Source organism: Echinops telfairi, unplaced genomic scaffold (genome assembly GCF_000313985.2).
Source record: "Echinops telfairi isolate 266 unplaced genomic scaffold, ASM31398v2 ScPeMD7_7407;HRSCAF=8445, whole genome shotgun sequence".
Lineage (NCBI taxonomy): Eukaryota > Metazoa > Chordata > Mammalia > Afrosoricida > Tenrecidae > Echinops > Echinops telfairi.
Genome location: NW_022111307.1, coordinates 3,398,965 through 3,413,324, shown reverse-complemented (window position 1 = coordinate 3,413,324; position 14,360 = coordinate 3,398,965). Strand labels below are relative to the sequence as shown.

The 14,360-nt window shown below is 40.7% G+C and overlaps 1 protein-coding gene across 1 annotated transcript in view; it reads left to right on the top strand.

Moving 5' to 3' along the window:
* LOC101647152 (lipoma-preferred partner homolog) overlaps nucleotides 1-14,360 on the top strand; it is a 625,785-nt gene that overhangs the window by 296,818 nt on the left and 314,607 nt on the right. The window contains exon 5 of the mRNA XM_045296410.1: nucleotides 3,323-3,435. Coding sequence (XP_045152345.1) covers nucleotides 3,323-3,435 — 113 coding nt within the window. The remainder of the gene's footprint in view (nucleotides 1-3,322; nucleotides 3,436-14,360) is intronic.

Sequence of the window (14,360 nt, the reverse complement as noted above, 5' to 3'; positions counted from 1 at the left end):
GAGCCCATTTCGATCAATAGCAACCCTTAAGACAGAATAGAACTATCCAGTTGGGTTCACAAGGCTGTATACTTTATGGTAGCTGATCCCTACATCTTTCTCCCTACCTCGTGGTTCAAACCACTGACCTTTCTGTAAGTGGTCCAGCACTGAACCACTGCACCCCTGGGGCTCTGTACATGTTCTTCTTATATGAACTAAGCAAAGCAATGAAACCAACGTCCATTAGTGGGCAGCACGATTGGGAGGAAGGGGAGTTGTTTCTCAGAGGCATTGCGTTCATGTTAATTGTTGTAGAGTTATTTGGAAAAGGACAACCATGTTTGCACTACAGGAGGAAAGGATGTTGGCAATGTCACTGAATTGTACGTGATGAAATTAATCGAACTGGTGAAGGTGTTTGGTTTATTTTTACCACCATAAAATACAAAGCTGTGAGGTGGAAGGGTTGACCCCTTCTCCCCTAAAAACATATATTTTGGTCTTTCCAATTGGCCGTCCTCTAAAGACTTGAAAATGCTGGCCTTCTTCCTTGGGATGAACTTAGTCTTCCTTTGGAAAATGTTTTTCCTGGTCACTTGTCAGTTGGAATGCTGAACTGTACATCCTCGTGTAGTCTCTTGGTATGATTTAAGATAATAAGAAAAGAGTTTTTTGAACCAACATTCCAAGTCGGTGGTGCTTTCCTCCAAAGATTTTTTTTAATATAATGTAATCGTGTTGCTTTCTCTTTTCTAAATGTTTTCTTGTTCTTCCACATCTTTTTACTATGTAAGCTTCATTCTAAAGCAAAGTATAAGAAGCCTTTCATGATTGAGCTTGAAGAAAGTACTGGTTTCAATAACTGTTCTACATAAAGCAAATAATTTTTATGAGGTTCAGAGCAGAGCATCTTAATTTTTGTCTCATCGTAATTAGTATATGTAATATACAATCTAAATGTGTTACTTTCGACTTGGTTCTTAAAATATGTCCTTTCTGTTTTCCTGTACTATTCCGTTTTCCATTGCTATTCCATTTGCCCACCAGTGAGTTCCTTTTCAAACCTATAAATTCTTAGAGAAATAGAATAAAAGAGAGTCGAGTGAGAAGACGCTAATTTGCTGCGAGATTTTATACAACAAATGTAGGTTTTGTGGACCTCTATTTATGATCTTTGATTTCTTTGAAGACTGATAGTTGTACTCTGGCAGTTATCAGTGGCTTAATAGAATTTGGTGGAGGATAAGATGGTGCTCAGAAATCCTCTTTCAAAGTGGGTATGAATAAGATGTAGATAGCTAAAACCCAAGCAGTGGACTCTCCAACAGCCTAGCTCTTCTTTGCCTAATCACCATGAAAATTGTGAACATTCTTCTCATATTTTATATTTATTTTAGAGAATTTGGTGACAGTCTTTACCTAGCCACTTATATTTAATTTAATATATGTTAAATGTTTTTATTATAGTTATTAGTCAACTAAAGATCAAAAAAGGGTTAATCAATCCTGATAACACAATAGAATCACTTAAATAAGAAATAGCAAATATAAAAACTTCCATCCACTGTGGTACTGAAACTCTTCTTTTTCTGAAGATCTCAGTTATACTACTTTGCAACAATATCAAAGCTACTTATTCACTGATAGAGATGGCTCACTACCAATATGTGTGGACGAGTTTACATGTGGATGAGTTAGAATGCAAGGAAGCTGCTTTTTTTTCATAGAGGACAACACTTTCCCAGTGCATCAAAAACACTTTTTTTTTTTCAAATAAGAGTTTTGAGAAATGGAAGTTTTCATTTTCCCAATAGAATTCTATTCATGTAATAGTTTTAAAATGTCATATCATAAATACATAGGCGCTTGGATATATGTATATGACTCAACCCTTAGGGATTAGATATATATTTTTACAACTCTAATTTCAGTGTTGTGTAATGCTTTTCTTGCTGATCATGTACTTTGATAAAGCTAATAACTTTCCCTGGGTCTGTAGATTTCTGAATTTGATGTTTCTTATCCCCCGCTATACACACACCTATCCATTGTGTGCTCTCAGGTTTTCTTTCAGCCTGTCTTTGTTGTGTTGTTGCTAGTGATCCACTGGATAACAGAAAGAAACCCTGTACCATGCTGTACCATCCTCAGAACCTTCGTGTTTAAATCTATGGACTCAACCCCTGTGTCAGCATTCTTGCTTTGAGGGTCTTCCTCTTTTTTTTTAAATCTTTTTATCCGCTGGCCCTCTACCAAATATGAAGTCCTGTTCCGGGTCTCTCCTGATCCCACGTGTACAGTGCGAGAGATGAGGCCTCACCATTCTCACTTTTAAGGAGCATTCTAGCTACTTCTTCCAAAATAAGATTTCTATGTGCATCTGGTAGTCCACAGTCCATTCAGTCCTCTTCAGCAGCTCCCGTAGGAATTCAGATACATTCGTTCTCCGTGGTCTTCAATCTTCGTTATCCAGCGTCCACATGTCGTTGAGACAATTGAAAATGCCATGGCCTGAGTCAGGTGCCCCTTATTTTTCAAAGTGAGCTGCTCTTGGTGAATTATAGTTGGGAACAATTTTCTTTCTAAGAAATCCTCGATGGATCCTCACTGCGTGCATGATAAAATGATAACCTTTTTCTAGGCATATAATATATTGAAATTTTTATTTTCATCATCTCCCTAATTTTAATAACCCGGTAGGTATCATTTTATATTCCTGTGTTTATGCCTAATTGTAAATTGCCCGTATCTCCTCGGCCCTGCTTTTTTTTTCATCCTTAGCTCTTATTCCTCCGACTTTCAGCCCATATTGAACTTGGTCTCTGCATCACAAAGTAGATCTATTTGAATCCTTTCCCCAACTAATATAATTTAGTGCACAGATGCAGGACATAACTGGACATAAACTTTGCTTTTATCCAAAAGACTGTTGTTATGCATCTTAATTGCATCTTCTATTATTCCATGTGGTATGTACTCACATACACCCCCATCCAACCTTTTCTGCTTGATTGTAAAAATCTTTCAGGTAAGTACTTGTGTCTCAGTAACCTTTCACCTCAAGCACCTTCCGGCCTCTTGCTGAATCTACCTGACTTCCCTAGACTACCATTTTTCTCTTCTTGTCTGTATGAAATCTGGTCTCCTCCTGAAAGTGAGGGCTTGTCACTGAACTGAACTGGACTAAACTCGGGGGGGTAATTGCTATTCAAAGCAGACGATGGCATCTCTAAGACAATGACAAAGCAGTAACAGATCACCACAAGTTTGTTTGTGTTTTTCAGGAGGACTTAGACCGTGGCATGCACACTAACTCCATGTTTTTATTTCCTTTTCGTAGGTGATTTTCTTCCACCACCACCTCCACCTTTGGATGAGCCCAGTGCCCTTCCACCTGGCCCTGGAAACTTCCCTCCTCCACCACCCCTGGAAGAAGGGGCTTTCAGAATCCAGGTAAGATCTGGGGCTGAAGTCATCTTTGTGCAAGCCCTGCCAGGAAGTTCATGAACTCGGTGATTGTTTCTGTGGTGGATAAATATTTATCCAGATCCTACAGAGAGCTTTACAACTCACAGAGAGCTGAGGAACTTTCATTTAAAATGCCCACCGTGAGCTGCTTTGAGTTCTGCCGGCTTGCGTGCTGAAGCCTTGGAAATCCTTTGACCTACCTATTTTGTTTTGAAGCTGAAAGCCATTTTTTATTTGTAGGGATGCCACTTGAGATGTTCATCTTTTCTTATTATTGTGGGACACCAACCAAGCTTTTCTATTGCCTTTCATTTTTCTCTATCCACAAACTAAAGAGTCAGGCTGGTAGGTTCAGACCTTGATCAATCACCGCCAGTCTTAATTGTTCTGCAAGATCTTTCTACCTAAAAAACAGCAAAACTTCTATGATGTTTCTTTCCTGGATAATTTCAAAGATGCATATTTTAAATATATCTATATATATCTTCATTTCCTAGAAGTGTCATGCTCTGGACAGTGTTGCTTGCAACGTAACTCAGGACCAGAGGAAGAAGGGTGGTCAGAAATCCTTTGCAGACTGAGTAAGACTGTGGTTGTAGGTAGGGAGACTGGGGACCTGTTGCTGTGATTTAAGCGGACGATGTCATTTAAGTCAGAAAGGAAAAGTAAATGGTAAAGCTCTAGGACTATTGTTTATGTGATATGATAGATCTGCTGGGGGCAGAAAAAGAATTCTTATATTTTGGAGACACATTCAGAGAGACCTGTGGTGGAGACATAATAGTGTTTGCATTTGCTTCAACATGATAAGAGTAGTGGGACACGGAGTTAAAAAAATAGATGCCAAAAATATCCATTGAAAAAAATAAGAGCCATGTTCAACTTTCTGGCTTCCCTATTGCCACGAGGCAGCGTCAGAAATGCCCCTCCCCCTCTATCCGCTACTTCTCTGGCACCAACTCTTCCTCCCACAACACTGACTTGAGCTGGGATAATTAGTGGCCATGGCCACACAGAACTCAGCAGATGATCCGCACCATTAGGAGACTTTGTTAGGGGAATTAACAGGTTACCCTATGCCAGGATTAGTAAATAGTAATGATATTGTCATTGGTCCACAGCATTACCTGTCTTCTGGCAGCAGCCAAATTTCTCCTGCTTTCCAGCCTCTTTCTCTTGGCCTCGGCTTCTGTGGGCCAGGACGCCCACCTGTTACTCGGCCTCACAGTCCTGGAGCCCTGCTGTTACTCCTGTGTTCGACAACATGGTCTCCTTCCTGGGCATCTGCTCTCAGCCTTGATCCTTTGCTCTGTCCTGTAGTCTTGGTGCCTCTGCTCGGGCCTCCACCACTTCAGACAGAGCTCTGGACAGTGATCTTCATCCAGTTGTCTGGGATTTCTCCCTGTGTCTGAAATGGATCTTATGGCTTTGATGGCGATGTGGTTTATTGTTGTTGTTGTTGTTGTCTTTTAATAGACAATACCCTCATGGATACAGAGGGTGTGACTTGGTTCAGACCCTCTACTAAGGTCAAGACGTAATTCCACTGTTTTAATTCTGTCCATTAGCATAACAGAGAACTCCCTGCAAATTGGGATTATAGGTGCAGATATGGAGTCCAGAATTACAACACTTATGTTACACATAGTGTACATAAGGATTATGGCGAGAAGGGCATATTAGTTTGCTACAACTCATCCATTGCTAATTACGGTGTGTGTGGAGGTTTATTGTCTAAGTCTATATACCTTCACTTATATAGTGTTTTCCTCAGAACACTTTGTGTCAAAATTGTATTATCATTTAATTACATTTTCCACAACATTTTTGTGTGTGTATGGCCAATAGAAAAGTTTATGTTTTAAATTCACTTTTTTGTTGAACTGTATCCACCCTCCTAAGATGCAAGCGATACATGTTTACAGGGTTTAACCGAGCAGGGAAGCAGAAAAGTTCCCAAAGTAGAGCAGTGCGGACAGTCTCTGACCAGCTTCCCATGCGAAGTCCATGCCAGAAGCTTCCCCCACATTTTTAAGCCTCCTTCTACAGAGATATATAACTACTAGGTATAGAGGTAGATATTCTTATTTACTTTTTCCCATAAGAAGTTTTACAAAGGAAAACTGTAAGAAATACCATGTATGCTCGAGTATAAGCCGTCCCGAATATCAGCAGAGCCTCCGGATTTTATCACAAAAACGGCATTAAACGTGCTGAAAACCTCGGCTTATACACGAGTATATATGGTAATGGATTACATGGTTTGGTTCTTGGTTTAGCTTTCTACTTAATTGGAGGTTGAGAGAAACACAGGAAAAGTGATTCATGAATTCGGCACTGTTCTCACTCTTACAGCCACTGAGTGGATCCTGACCCAGCTCGTAGCAACCCAATAGGACAGGGTAGGGCTGTCCCTGTAGATTCTGACACGGTAACTGTCTATGGGAGTAGAAGACCACAGCCTTTCCTCACACTGTTCCAGGACTGGGAATTCTGTGGGAAACAAGACAGAGAATTCTGTGTTCTTGAAGCTTGAAAGGGAAGGCGAGGGAAGTGAACAAACTAGGTTACAAAGTCTCTTGGGACGAAATAAGTCTGGTATGGGAGATGGTGTATGATTTATTTGGGGTAAACCATCCATGGTTGAAATGGGGTAAAGAGTCAAGGCTGCTTGGCTGAGAAGTTGAAAATTAAATAGAAATTTATGAAAGAAGCCACATGGCCTCCTTTAGTAGTCTGATTTCATGTGGTCCATCTTGGAAAGCAAAACTTTTGATATTGATCTGTGGGGATTAGTTCCAGTTGTAACTGGGTAAAATCCAGTTCAGTTTGGGGACTTGATCTCTTAAAGGCTATTGCAAATTTATTTTTTGGGTTAATTTTTTTGCCCTTTTTTTTTTTTTTTATTTTCTTTTAGGTTGTTTAAAAAAATCATATGCTAATCACTGGAAGTCCTTCAAGGCTTGTATTCATTGTATGCAATAGTTAGATCCCTTGGAAAATGAGAATAATATGATTGATTCTTATACTCATTTTATGCATAATGAAAAGTGTTGAAGTTTGCTGTGTATGTCCATTGACTCTTCCTTTTTGGGAGTGGGTATTGGAACATTCACCACCCAATTCAGTGATGCACTTAGTGTATTTCATTTCTAGAGTCACCATGGAAACGATTTTGTTACATCTTGAAGTCTTTACTTCTACAAAGACTGGTTTGGAGAGAGAGGCTTGTGTTTGAACACTAGGTGATCCACTAGCTAATTGCTCCTCATGAAGTCTCACGTCCCCGTTTCCTCATCAGGAACAAGCAGGTGAATCTACACCTCTAATAATCAAATGAAACATAAATGTGCATTTATTAAGCTGAAAGGCTATCGTGCCATTTCGATGTTCTAATGTCTCTTTGACACCAGCAATACTAAGGTCTTGACAGTGAGTTCCCTTCAGAGAACAGAGGAACCAGGGGCTTACAGCAACTTGCAAGGCATCTTTCTGCATGGGCTCTGTCCTGAGAACTGTACTGAAAGCTCGGCTTTGTTTTTCAAACGGAAGGAAATCAACAAAAAGCCTGTTGCTCTGTTGGCTTCTGTTCTCTGCTGAACAGAAGGGAGGAGGAGGAAAAATAAAATGGTGTTTGCCCAATGGAAAAGGACGGATCTGGTAGGGAGAGGAGTGTGGTTTTCGAGACTCTTCATCTGGAAGATTGCTGACACACGTTCAGAAGAACATGGAGGTGCCTTCTCGGCGTAGTGGCGACTTGGTGTTGCAGGGGCCGTGCTCCACTGTAGCGCTAGCTGCCTCCACCGTGTCGCTGTGATGTACCATGTAACCTACAGTAACATGATCGCCGGAGAGAATTGCGTGCTTTTTCCTCTCCGCCATGGCTAAACTTCATGTTGCCAAGTCCGCATTACAGCTGGTAGATGTGTGTTTTTATGTAGAAGTCTGTTTATGTCTCCAGCAAAATTTGCAGGTCAGTACCAAAAAAGCTATCTGAAAAGTGTGACTATAAGAATCGTCAGACTTTTCTGAGCTGAAAGGGACTTTAGAGGTCACCGGGTCCGCCCCTGGCACCAAGCATGTAGGAGCAGCTTTTTCAAGTACGTGCTGAGTGAATTACCTCCCTCTCTTTTGCCAGTGGGGAAACTGAGACCCAAGGAGGTGGGACCCTTTCTGACAGGGCGCTCACTGACTGAGAAATCTGAGCTTCTGGATTTGACCTTCTCCCCACTGCATCCTGTGGCCTGCGCACCGAGTTCTGCTCAACCTGTAAGGCGTGGAGGTTCAGGCCAGAGGATCCCATGTGTAACTTGGAAAGGACTGGAGCCGCAGAGGTTATTCTTGGCTCCCTGAGTTTTTGATATATGCAACCAACTTATTTTGTTTTCTTTCTTTGCAAAGAGGGAATAAATATGCAGTGTCCAGAATTCTGGATTCCTGAATTTTTATGAGGAGCGAAAAGAGGAATCTCGGAAAACATATGAAAAATTTGCATTTGTATCAGGACCTATTTGACCTCAGGGCCTGTGCGGTTTAGAGGGATCCTTTCATAGTCAATTAAGAAATTCATTTGTGTATGCTTTATTCACTCATTTGGTCAATCTTATTGGATACCTGCTATACGTCCTGTGGTGTGGATTACAGTCTTGGACTTGGCCCCAGTGGCCAGAATCTCAACTTTGTGACTTTCAATTAGCTTTGCCTGCGATGATGTCACAACTAGCCGTTTCTTCCTATTTCCAGCCACTGGGCAGGTGTACACACTTCTTAAAAGAGTTTCAATGACAGAGAATATCGTATAAAATATCAAGTGCCCAGGCAAATCTGGAGAGCATATATTCAGATCTCTTTTTTGTGGGTGAATCTCTTAATTTTTTGTTCAACTCAATAAAATGTTTCTGGGTGACTATTATAGATGAATGGGGCCATGGTTACCCTTTAGGCTTCTAACCACAAGGTCAGCAGCTTGAAACCACCTGCTGCTGTGAGGGAGAAAGAGGAGGCTTTCTATTCCCATGAAGAGTTACAGTCTCAGAAACCCACAGGAGCAGTTCTACCCTGTCCTACAAAGTCAAGATGAGTCAGTATCCATTTGATGGCAGTGAGGTCGTTTTTTTTTGTTTTGTTTTAGATTATAAACTAAACAAAGTTAAGTTGACAGAGTTAAGGGATAAATTAAATGCGGTATTCAGAATCGAATTGGGGAGATGGATAAAAGAAGTTTTAAATGAAGGAATTTTATGATACAGTATGCCTGAATCCTCATGCTTTGATCAGAGGTACAAATCTAATCCTACGTTAATGATAAGGTGGTGGGATAAATAAATTACCTATAACTAAATGAACGGCAGTTGATACTACCCAGGAAGAATCTGAGTTTAGTTAAAGAGAACTGAACTTTGATGGCTAGTTTAGATCTTAAGTTTCGGATGGAGCATGGGCTGCCACGCAATCAAGTAATGAGGAAAGCAAGGGTAATGTGGGTGCTGATAGGCTGAGGAACCCACACTTTATTCTGAACGCGTGGCCGCTTATTGCAGGTGTTTGCTTGCACTTTAAAGGGCGGGGTGACAGTCTCAGATCTGTTGCCAGAGGAGGCCAAATGTTGCATGTGTGGGAAGCCCGATGCCGACGGCTCTGGATTATTCCACAGACTTCCTTGAGCTCCCTGGTGACTTACCGGCTGATACCTGATGGGTACCTGAGTGAAAAATGGTGAGAGGTCGGGGGACCCTTTGGATAAGGCTGCTAGTGCAAAAGGCAGAGACAAAGTCACCAGGAAAGGCCTTAATCCCTTCCGAAGTGCCTCTCCTTTTTGTATGGTGATACGATCAAGACATCCGGGTCCAGGAATACGAAGCAGAGTGCTGTTTGAGAGTTCATATTTCCCTGGGACTTGGCCCGATTTCTTTGGGTTAGTAAGCCCTATGGGATTCGAATGGGCGTTTTGACTTTGGAGACAGTAACCACAGCAGCAGCAGCTTCCTCTGTGATCATTTCCTCCTTCGATGGTCTGCATAGCTAGGCCAGTATATATTTAATAGGATCAGGTTTGCCCTGTCCTATAGGGTCAGTAGGAGTTGGAACTGACTGGAGAAACAAGTCCATAGACTCCCATATGTGTATAAGAGCGAGTTTTATATAAAGGGTAACTGTACTTTAAGAAAGCATCCCAACCCAGTCCAGTCTAAGCCCATAAGCCTGATATTAGCCCACATGTCCAATACCAATCTATGATGTCCTCTTCAGACTCAAGAAAGATGTGCAATGATGCCGAATGCAGGGTGATCACAGGTCAGTGGGTAGAAATTCTTTGGATCCAGTGGCGTTGTAAGCCTCTCAACACTGGCAGGGGTCTCCACGTGCCTTCTCCAGCTCCCAGGACTGCATCAGGGTAGGTCCACCTAAGTGGCTGGCTTACAAACTTTCATAGGTGGGGAATATATTCATAGGATTATAAAATTAAGTTGTAGGTGTTACTTAACTGTAATTATTAGGCATAGGATTTTTTTTTGTTTTGTTCACTTACAGAATGTTATGTTTAAATGAGGATGGCACATACTGAATTATATGCATTTTAGTTTTATCCTGGTAGACGCAGGTATGATTTTAGTATTTATTGTTTGACAGTTTCATATGGCTAAGGAGTTATATACAAGTGTCAAATTGACAAGGAGTGGTCTGTGGTAGTTCCATAATCTGGTGTCAATCTGAGAGGATTATGAGTAAGGGCTGGAGTCTGGCCTGTCAATCAAGATATAACCAATGAGGTCTCTGTGTGGGCATAGCCTTCTGAGAATTCTGGGAACTCTGGCATTTTCCGACTTGGAGGTAGGAGACATCCCTCTCCCTCTCTCTGCTCACTCCCTGAAAGACATTGCAGTTGACAAGACACATGGAACTATGCTAGTGCCCTGAGCTGGAGAAGCCACATGGACCTACCCTGATGCCGTCCTGGGTGCTGGAGAAACCACGTGGAGACCCCTGCCATCGCTGAGTGGTTTGCAACACCACTGGATCCAAAGACTTTCTACCCACTGGCCTGTGATCATCCTGCATTCTGCGTCATTGCATGTGTTTCTTGAGTCTGAAGAGGACTTTATAGATTGGTATCGGACATGTGAGCTATGAACAGGCTTATGGGCTTGGACTGAACTGGGTTGAAATGCTTTCTTAATGTACATTTACCCTTTATACAAAACTCTTTTATACACATATGCGTGTTTATGAATTTGTTTCTCTAGTCACGGATTCACACAGGGTGGGTAGGTTCTCAGGGCTGCCATTGGCCTTGGTGGGCATGCCTCTCTAGAAGCAATTGACAGTCTTCCTGATTGCCGTTGGCTCTAAGGCATCTTCTGATGAGGTCATTCAAATGAGAAGAGAAAGTTATTTTTGGTGTCTGGATTTTGAAACACTTTGAAAAGTAGCAGGGCCTGCCTAGATTTAATTGGTAGTATTACAGTGTTGCTTATTGTCTTTTGAAACATTTCCCCCCCCCACCCCCGAATTGCATAGTTTCATAGTTTCTCAGCTTTTCGATAGGATATATATAAATGATACACACACGCATGCCCTCACCAATACTAACCCCAAACCACCCCTGCAGCAACCTTGAAATAATCTAAGTCATATTCATCTCTCTCCAGTAAAAGATTGCTTAATCTCTGGAGGAGAAAACCCTTATGGGGAAGTTGGTTGTGGCCGGTTTTGCTTTATTCGGTATGTAATGATACCCAGTCAAGTGAGCTTTGCTCTAGTTCCTGAAGTCGTTCTTTCGAGGGGATAATTTTCAAAACCTTCATATTACAGAAAAATGTCCTTTGCCCAAAGTTTACTGAAACCTCACTTGTTTCTTTCTGAGTCACGAGGAGTTGTTTATCCCACAACCTCTCCCCCATCCAGTGTCTTAGTGGTTTCTTCAAAGCTGAAGCAATGTTACTTTTTTTTCACTTATAAAAAATAATATAAATCAGTCCGACAATGCTACATGTAAGATTATGGGTCGTAATATAAACTAATGTTTTCCACTTCCATGTCTGACTCTAGTAATAGACACAAAATGAAGCCTGGATATTCGTCTCCCACTTGACCTATCTTACTAAATTAATAGAGACCAAGGTCCATTGCAATGTTCTTAGCTGTATTTCAGCTCTCCGTTATGAATCTTTTCACACATTAAATTGAGCAGCCTCATCGTCGATTAGCTGGAGCTTTTGCTTTCTCTTTTTCGAATATTTTCTTTCTTTTTTCCACCCTGTTATTGTACTTAATATACTTCCTAAATCCTTACATATCTGAAAATGACTTATTTTTGCCTTGATATTTTAATAAAAGTTTGGTTGTAAGTAGAATTCTCTGACCAAACTTTCTTTACCTCAGTATTTTAAAGCATTTTACCTCAGTATTTTAAAGCATTTCTCCCCTATCATTTTGTGTAAGGGTGCTTCAAAAACTCTTTGACAAAAAGAAATTAAAAGATAATAGACTGTATGGATTGTGTTGAGTTGTACGAGCCCCTATAAAATGATTTAAAAATTAAAAAAATAAAAGCTAAAAAAGAAAGAAAATATAACAGATGTTCTCTGATATTTTATCACTTTCCTCATATTTGAGGAAAGATAAGAAGTCAGATGTCAGTTTGATTCTTTTGCCATTTTAATCATTATTTTCTTGTTCGGTATCTCAAGTTTGTGTGATGCTGCAATTTTACTGCCTTCTGCCTATGCACGGTCCCTCCCTACAGTGTTTTCACTCAGAATTCAGGACATCTGGTTAGAACTGTCTGACTGCTCTGTAGCCAAAGGGTCTTTTCTGTGGTACTTGAGAGAGTATTGTTTACTCTGTTGTATACCTTTTTCTTCTGTATGGAAATCCAATGATATGGTAGCTGATCTCTTCTTTATCTCTTGTGATATCATATCATAGAACTATTTTCTGTATCATAGAAATGCTTTTTTATGAAAACCCAGTTTTCAATTATTCTGTGACATGGAGGATTTTGTGTTGCTTGTAACCTTTCTTTCTTTCCTTCCTTCCTTCCTTCCTTCCTTCCTTCCTTCCTTCCTTCCTTCCTTCCTTCCCTTTTCCCGTGTGGTAGGGCCTGCCTTTTACTTGATGTCTAGGCAATGAAGTATCTCTTCTTTATAGCTTGGCGGTGATTTGCAATTTGTGATATAACTTATATGATTACATTTGATCTTTAGAAAAATTCGGGGAGGCAGAAAAGCAAAATTAGTATTTGACAAATGTCGGGTGGGAAACTCACAGAGGTGAGGTAACCTGTTGAGATTTAGCAACAAGCAAGATCTGGAATTAGTGATTATGTTTAAGTGGATAAAAAACAGAAACAACATGCATTTGGGGTACTATTAAGCTGCTTGGCACAGTGTAAATTCCCTCTCCAAAAGGAGAAAGAACGTCGTTTAAAATGTTCAAAACACATCCAGTGCCATCAGCATTGCGTGGCCCAGGGCCACAGAGCTAGATTTGTTTCTTCCCTTTATTTCAGTGGGGAGCGGCCCATCTTCCATCTCTGACTCTAGTGTATTATCTGGCCAATCCTCTCATGGATTGCACCATGTGCTTCTCATCAGTGGAATTAGTAAGGAAGTCATGTTGGGCTCACAAATCCATTTGTTCCTTTGTAATTTGCATAATCCTCTCAACATGGGCATAAAACATCTTGTTCTGCAGGAAGGGGTCAAAAAGAGGAAATTAAGGATGCCAGCACTGCAGACTTGTTGTATTTTAAGGATGCCAGCACTGACATGTATTTTAAAATATTTTGAAACTCTAATGTGTAGGGGATTTTTTTGGCTTGAAAAATATGTATGATTGGTTTTCATCATCCATTCAAAGGTGATGGCTATATACAAGTAGGTGAAAAGTATATTGTGTGTAGCACATACACCAATCTTTGAGGAGGGGCTAAGCTGTCATCATCCTTAGTTTTTTATCATTCTTTATAAATTTTGCTTCTATCAAGTCTATTAGCCTTTTAACTCTTAAAATAGAATCTGTCCCTTCCCCCCCCCCCCACATGAAAACTGTATATACTTTATTTCTTATCCTGTTAATAGTCTTTGTGGAGCACAGGAGGGGGATAACTCTCCATCAGTTATTAGTGAAGGGACTGAGGACCAGTGAAGTTAAACAACAGTCTAGGTTTCCATGGTACTGAGTGAACCAGGCAAGAATCAGACCCAGCATTTTTCGGAGTCATGCCCGTTCGTCTCTTTCTCTCTAGCCATCTCTGCTTTTTCGGTTACTCTTTCTTTATATTCTTTTTCAATGAAGGAAACAAAGCTCCAGTTGTCACTTTCCTCCCGAAGCAATTGCATTATTTGGTGAGTTCTTGTTCTTGGGAAGTTTGTTACAGAAATCCTTGCTGCAATATTGTCTTTGTTATTGTCAGAATCTGCACAGAACAGAAGAATGTACTTAGACTTCAAAATATAGACATGTGTGTGGATCTTTGAAATGGAATTCTTGCCCAAATGTGATGTCTGTTTTTGTATTTACTTAACCAATAACATTGAGTAAAAACCATAAAAGTCTTCATGACTATAGAAAAAATTAAAGTTGATGGTACCTGGTGGGGGACAAATACTTTTTTTCTGGCAAATTTTTCCCCCTTAAGATAGAAAAGAGCTGATACCAGGAGATACACCTTATAAGACATATCATTTCACTGTCAGTTTTGAGTAAAGAGTTTGGTTGATGGGAGGGGAAAGGGTAATTAGGAGGAGCTCAAAAATCCACTCCTTGTTCTAGACATTTTCTTGTGATGTTTAAGGCAGCCTTCTGCTCCCGTACCGAGTGGCAAGCTCGGAAACTCAAAGGGCTGTTCTACCCGTTGGTGCCATGAGTGGGCTTCGGCTCGACGGCAGGGAGTTGGGTTGGTGCGG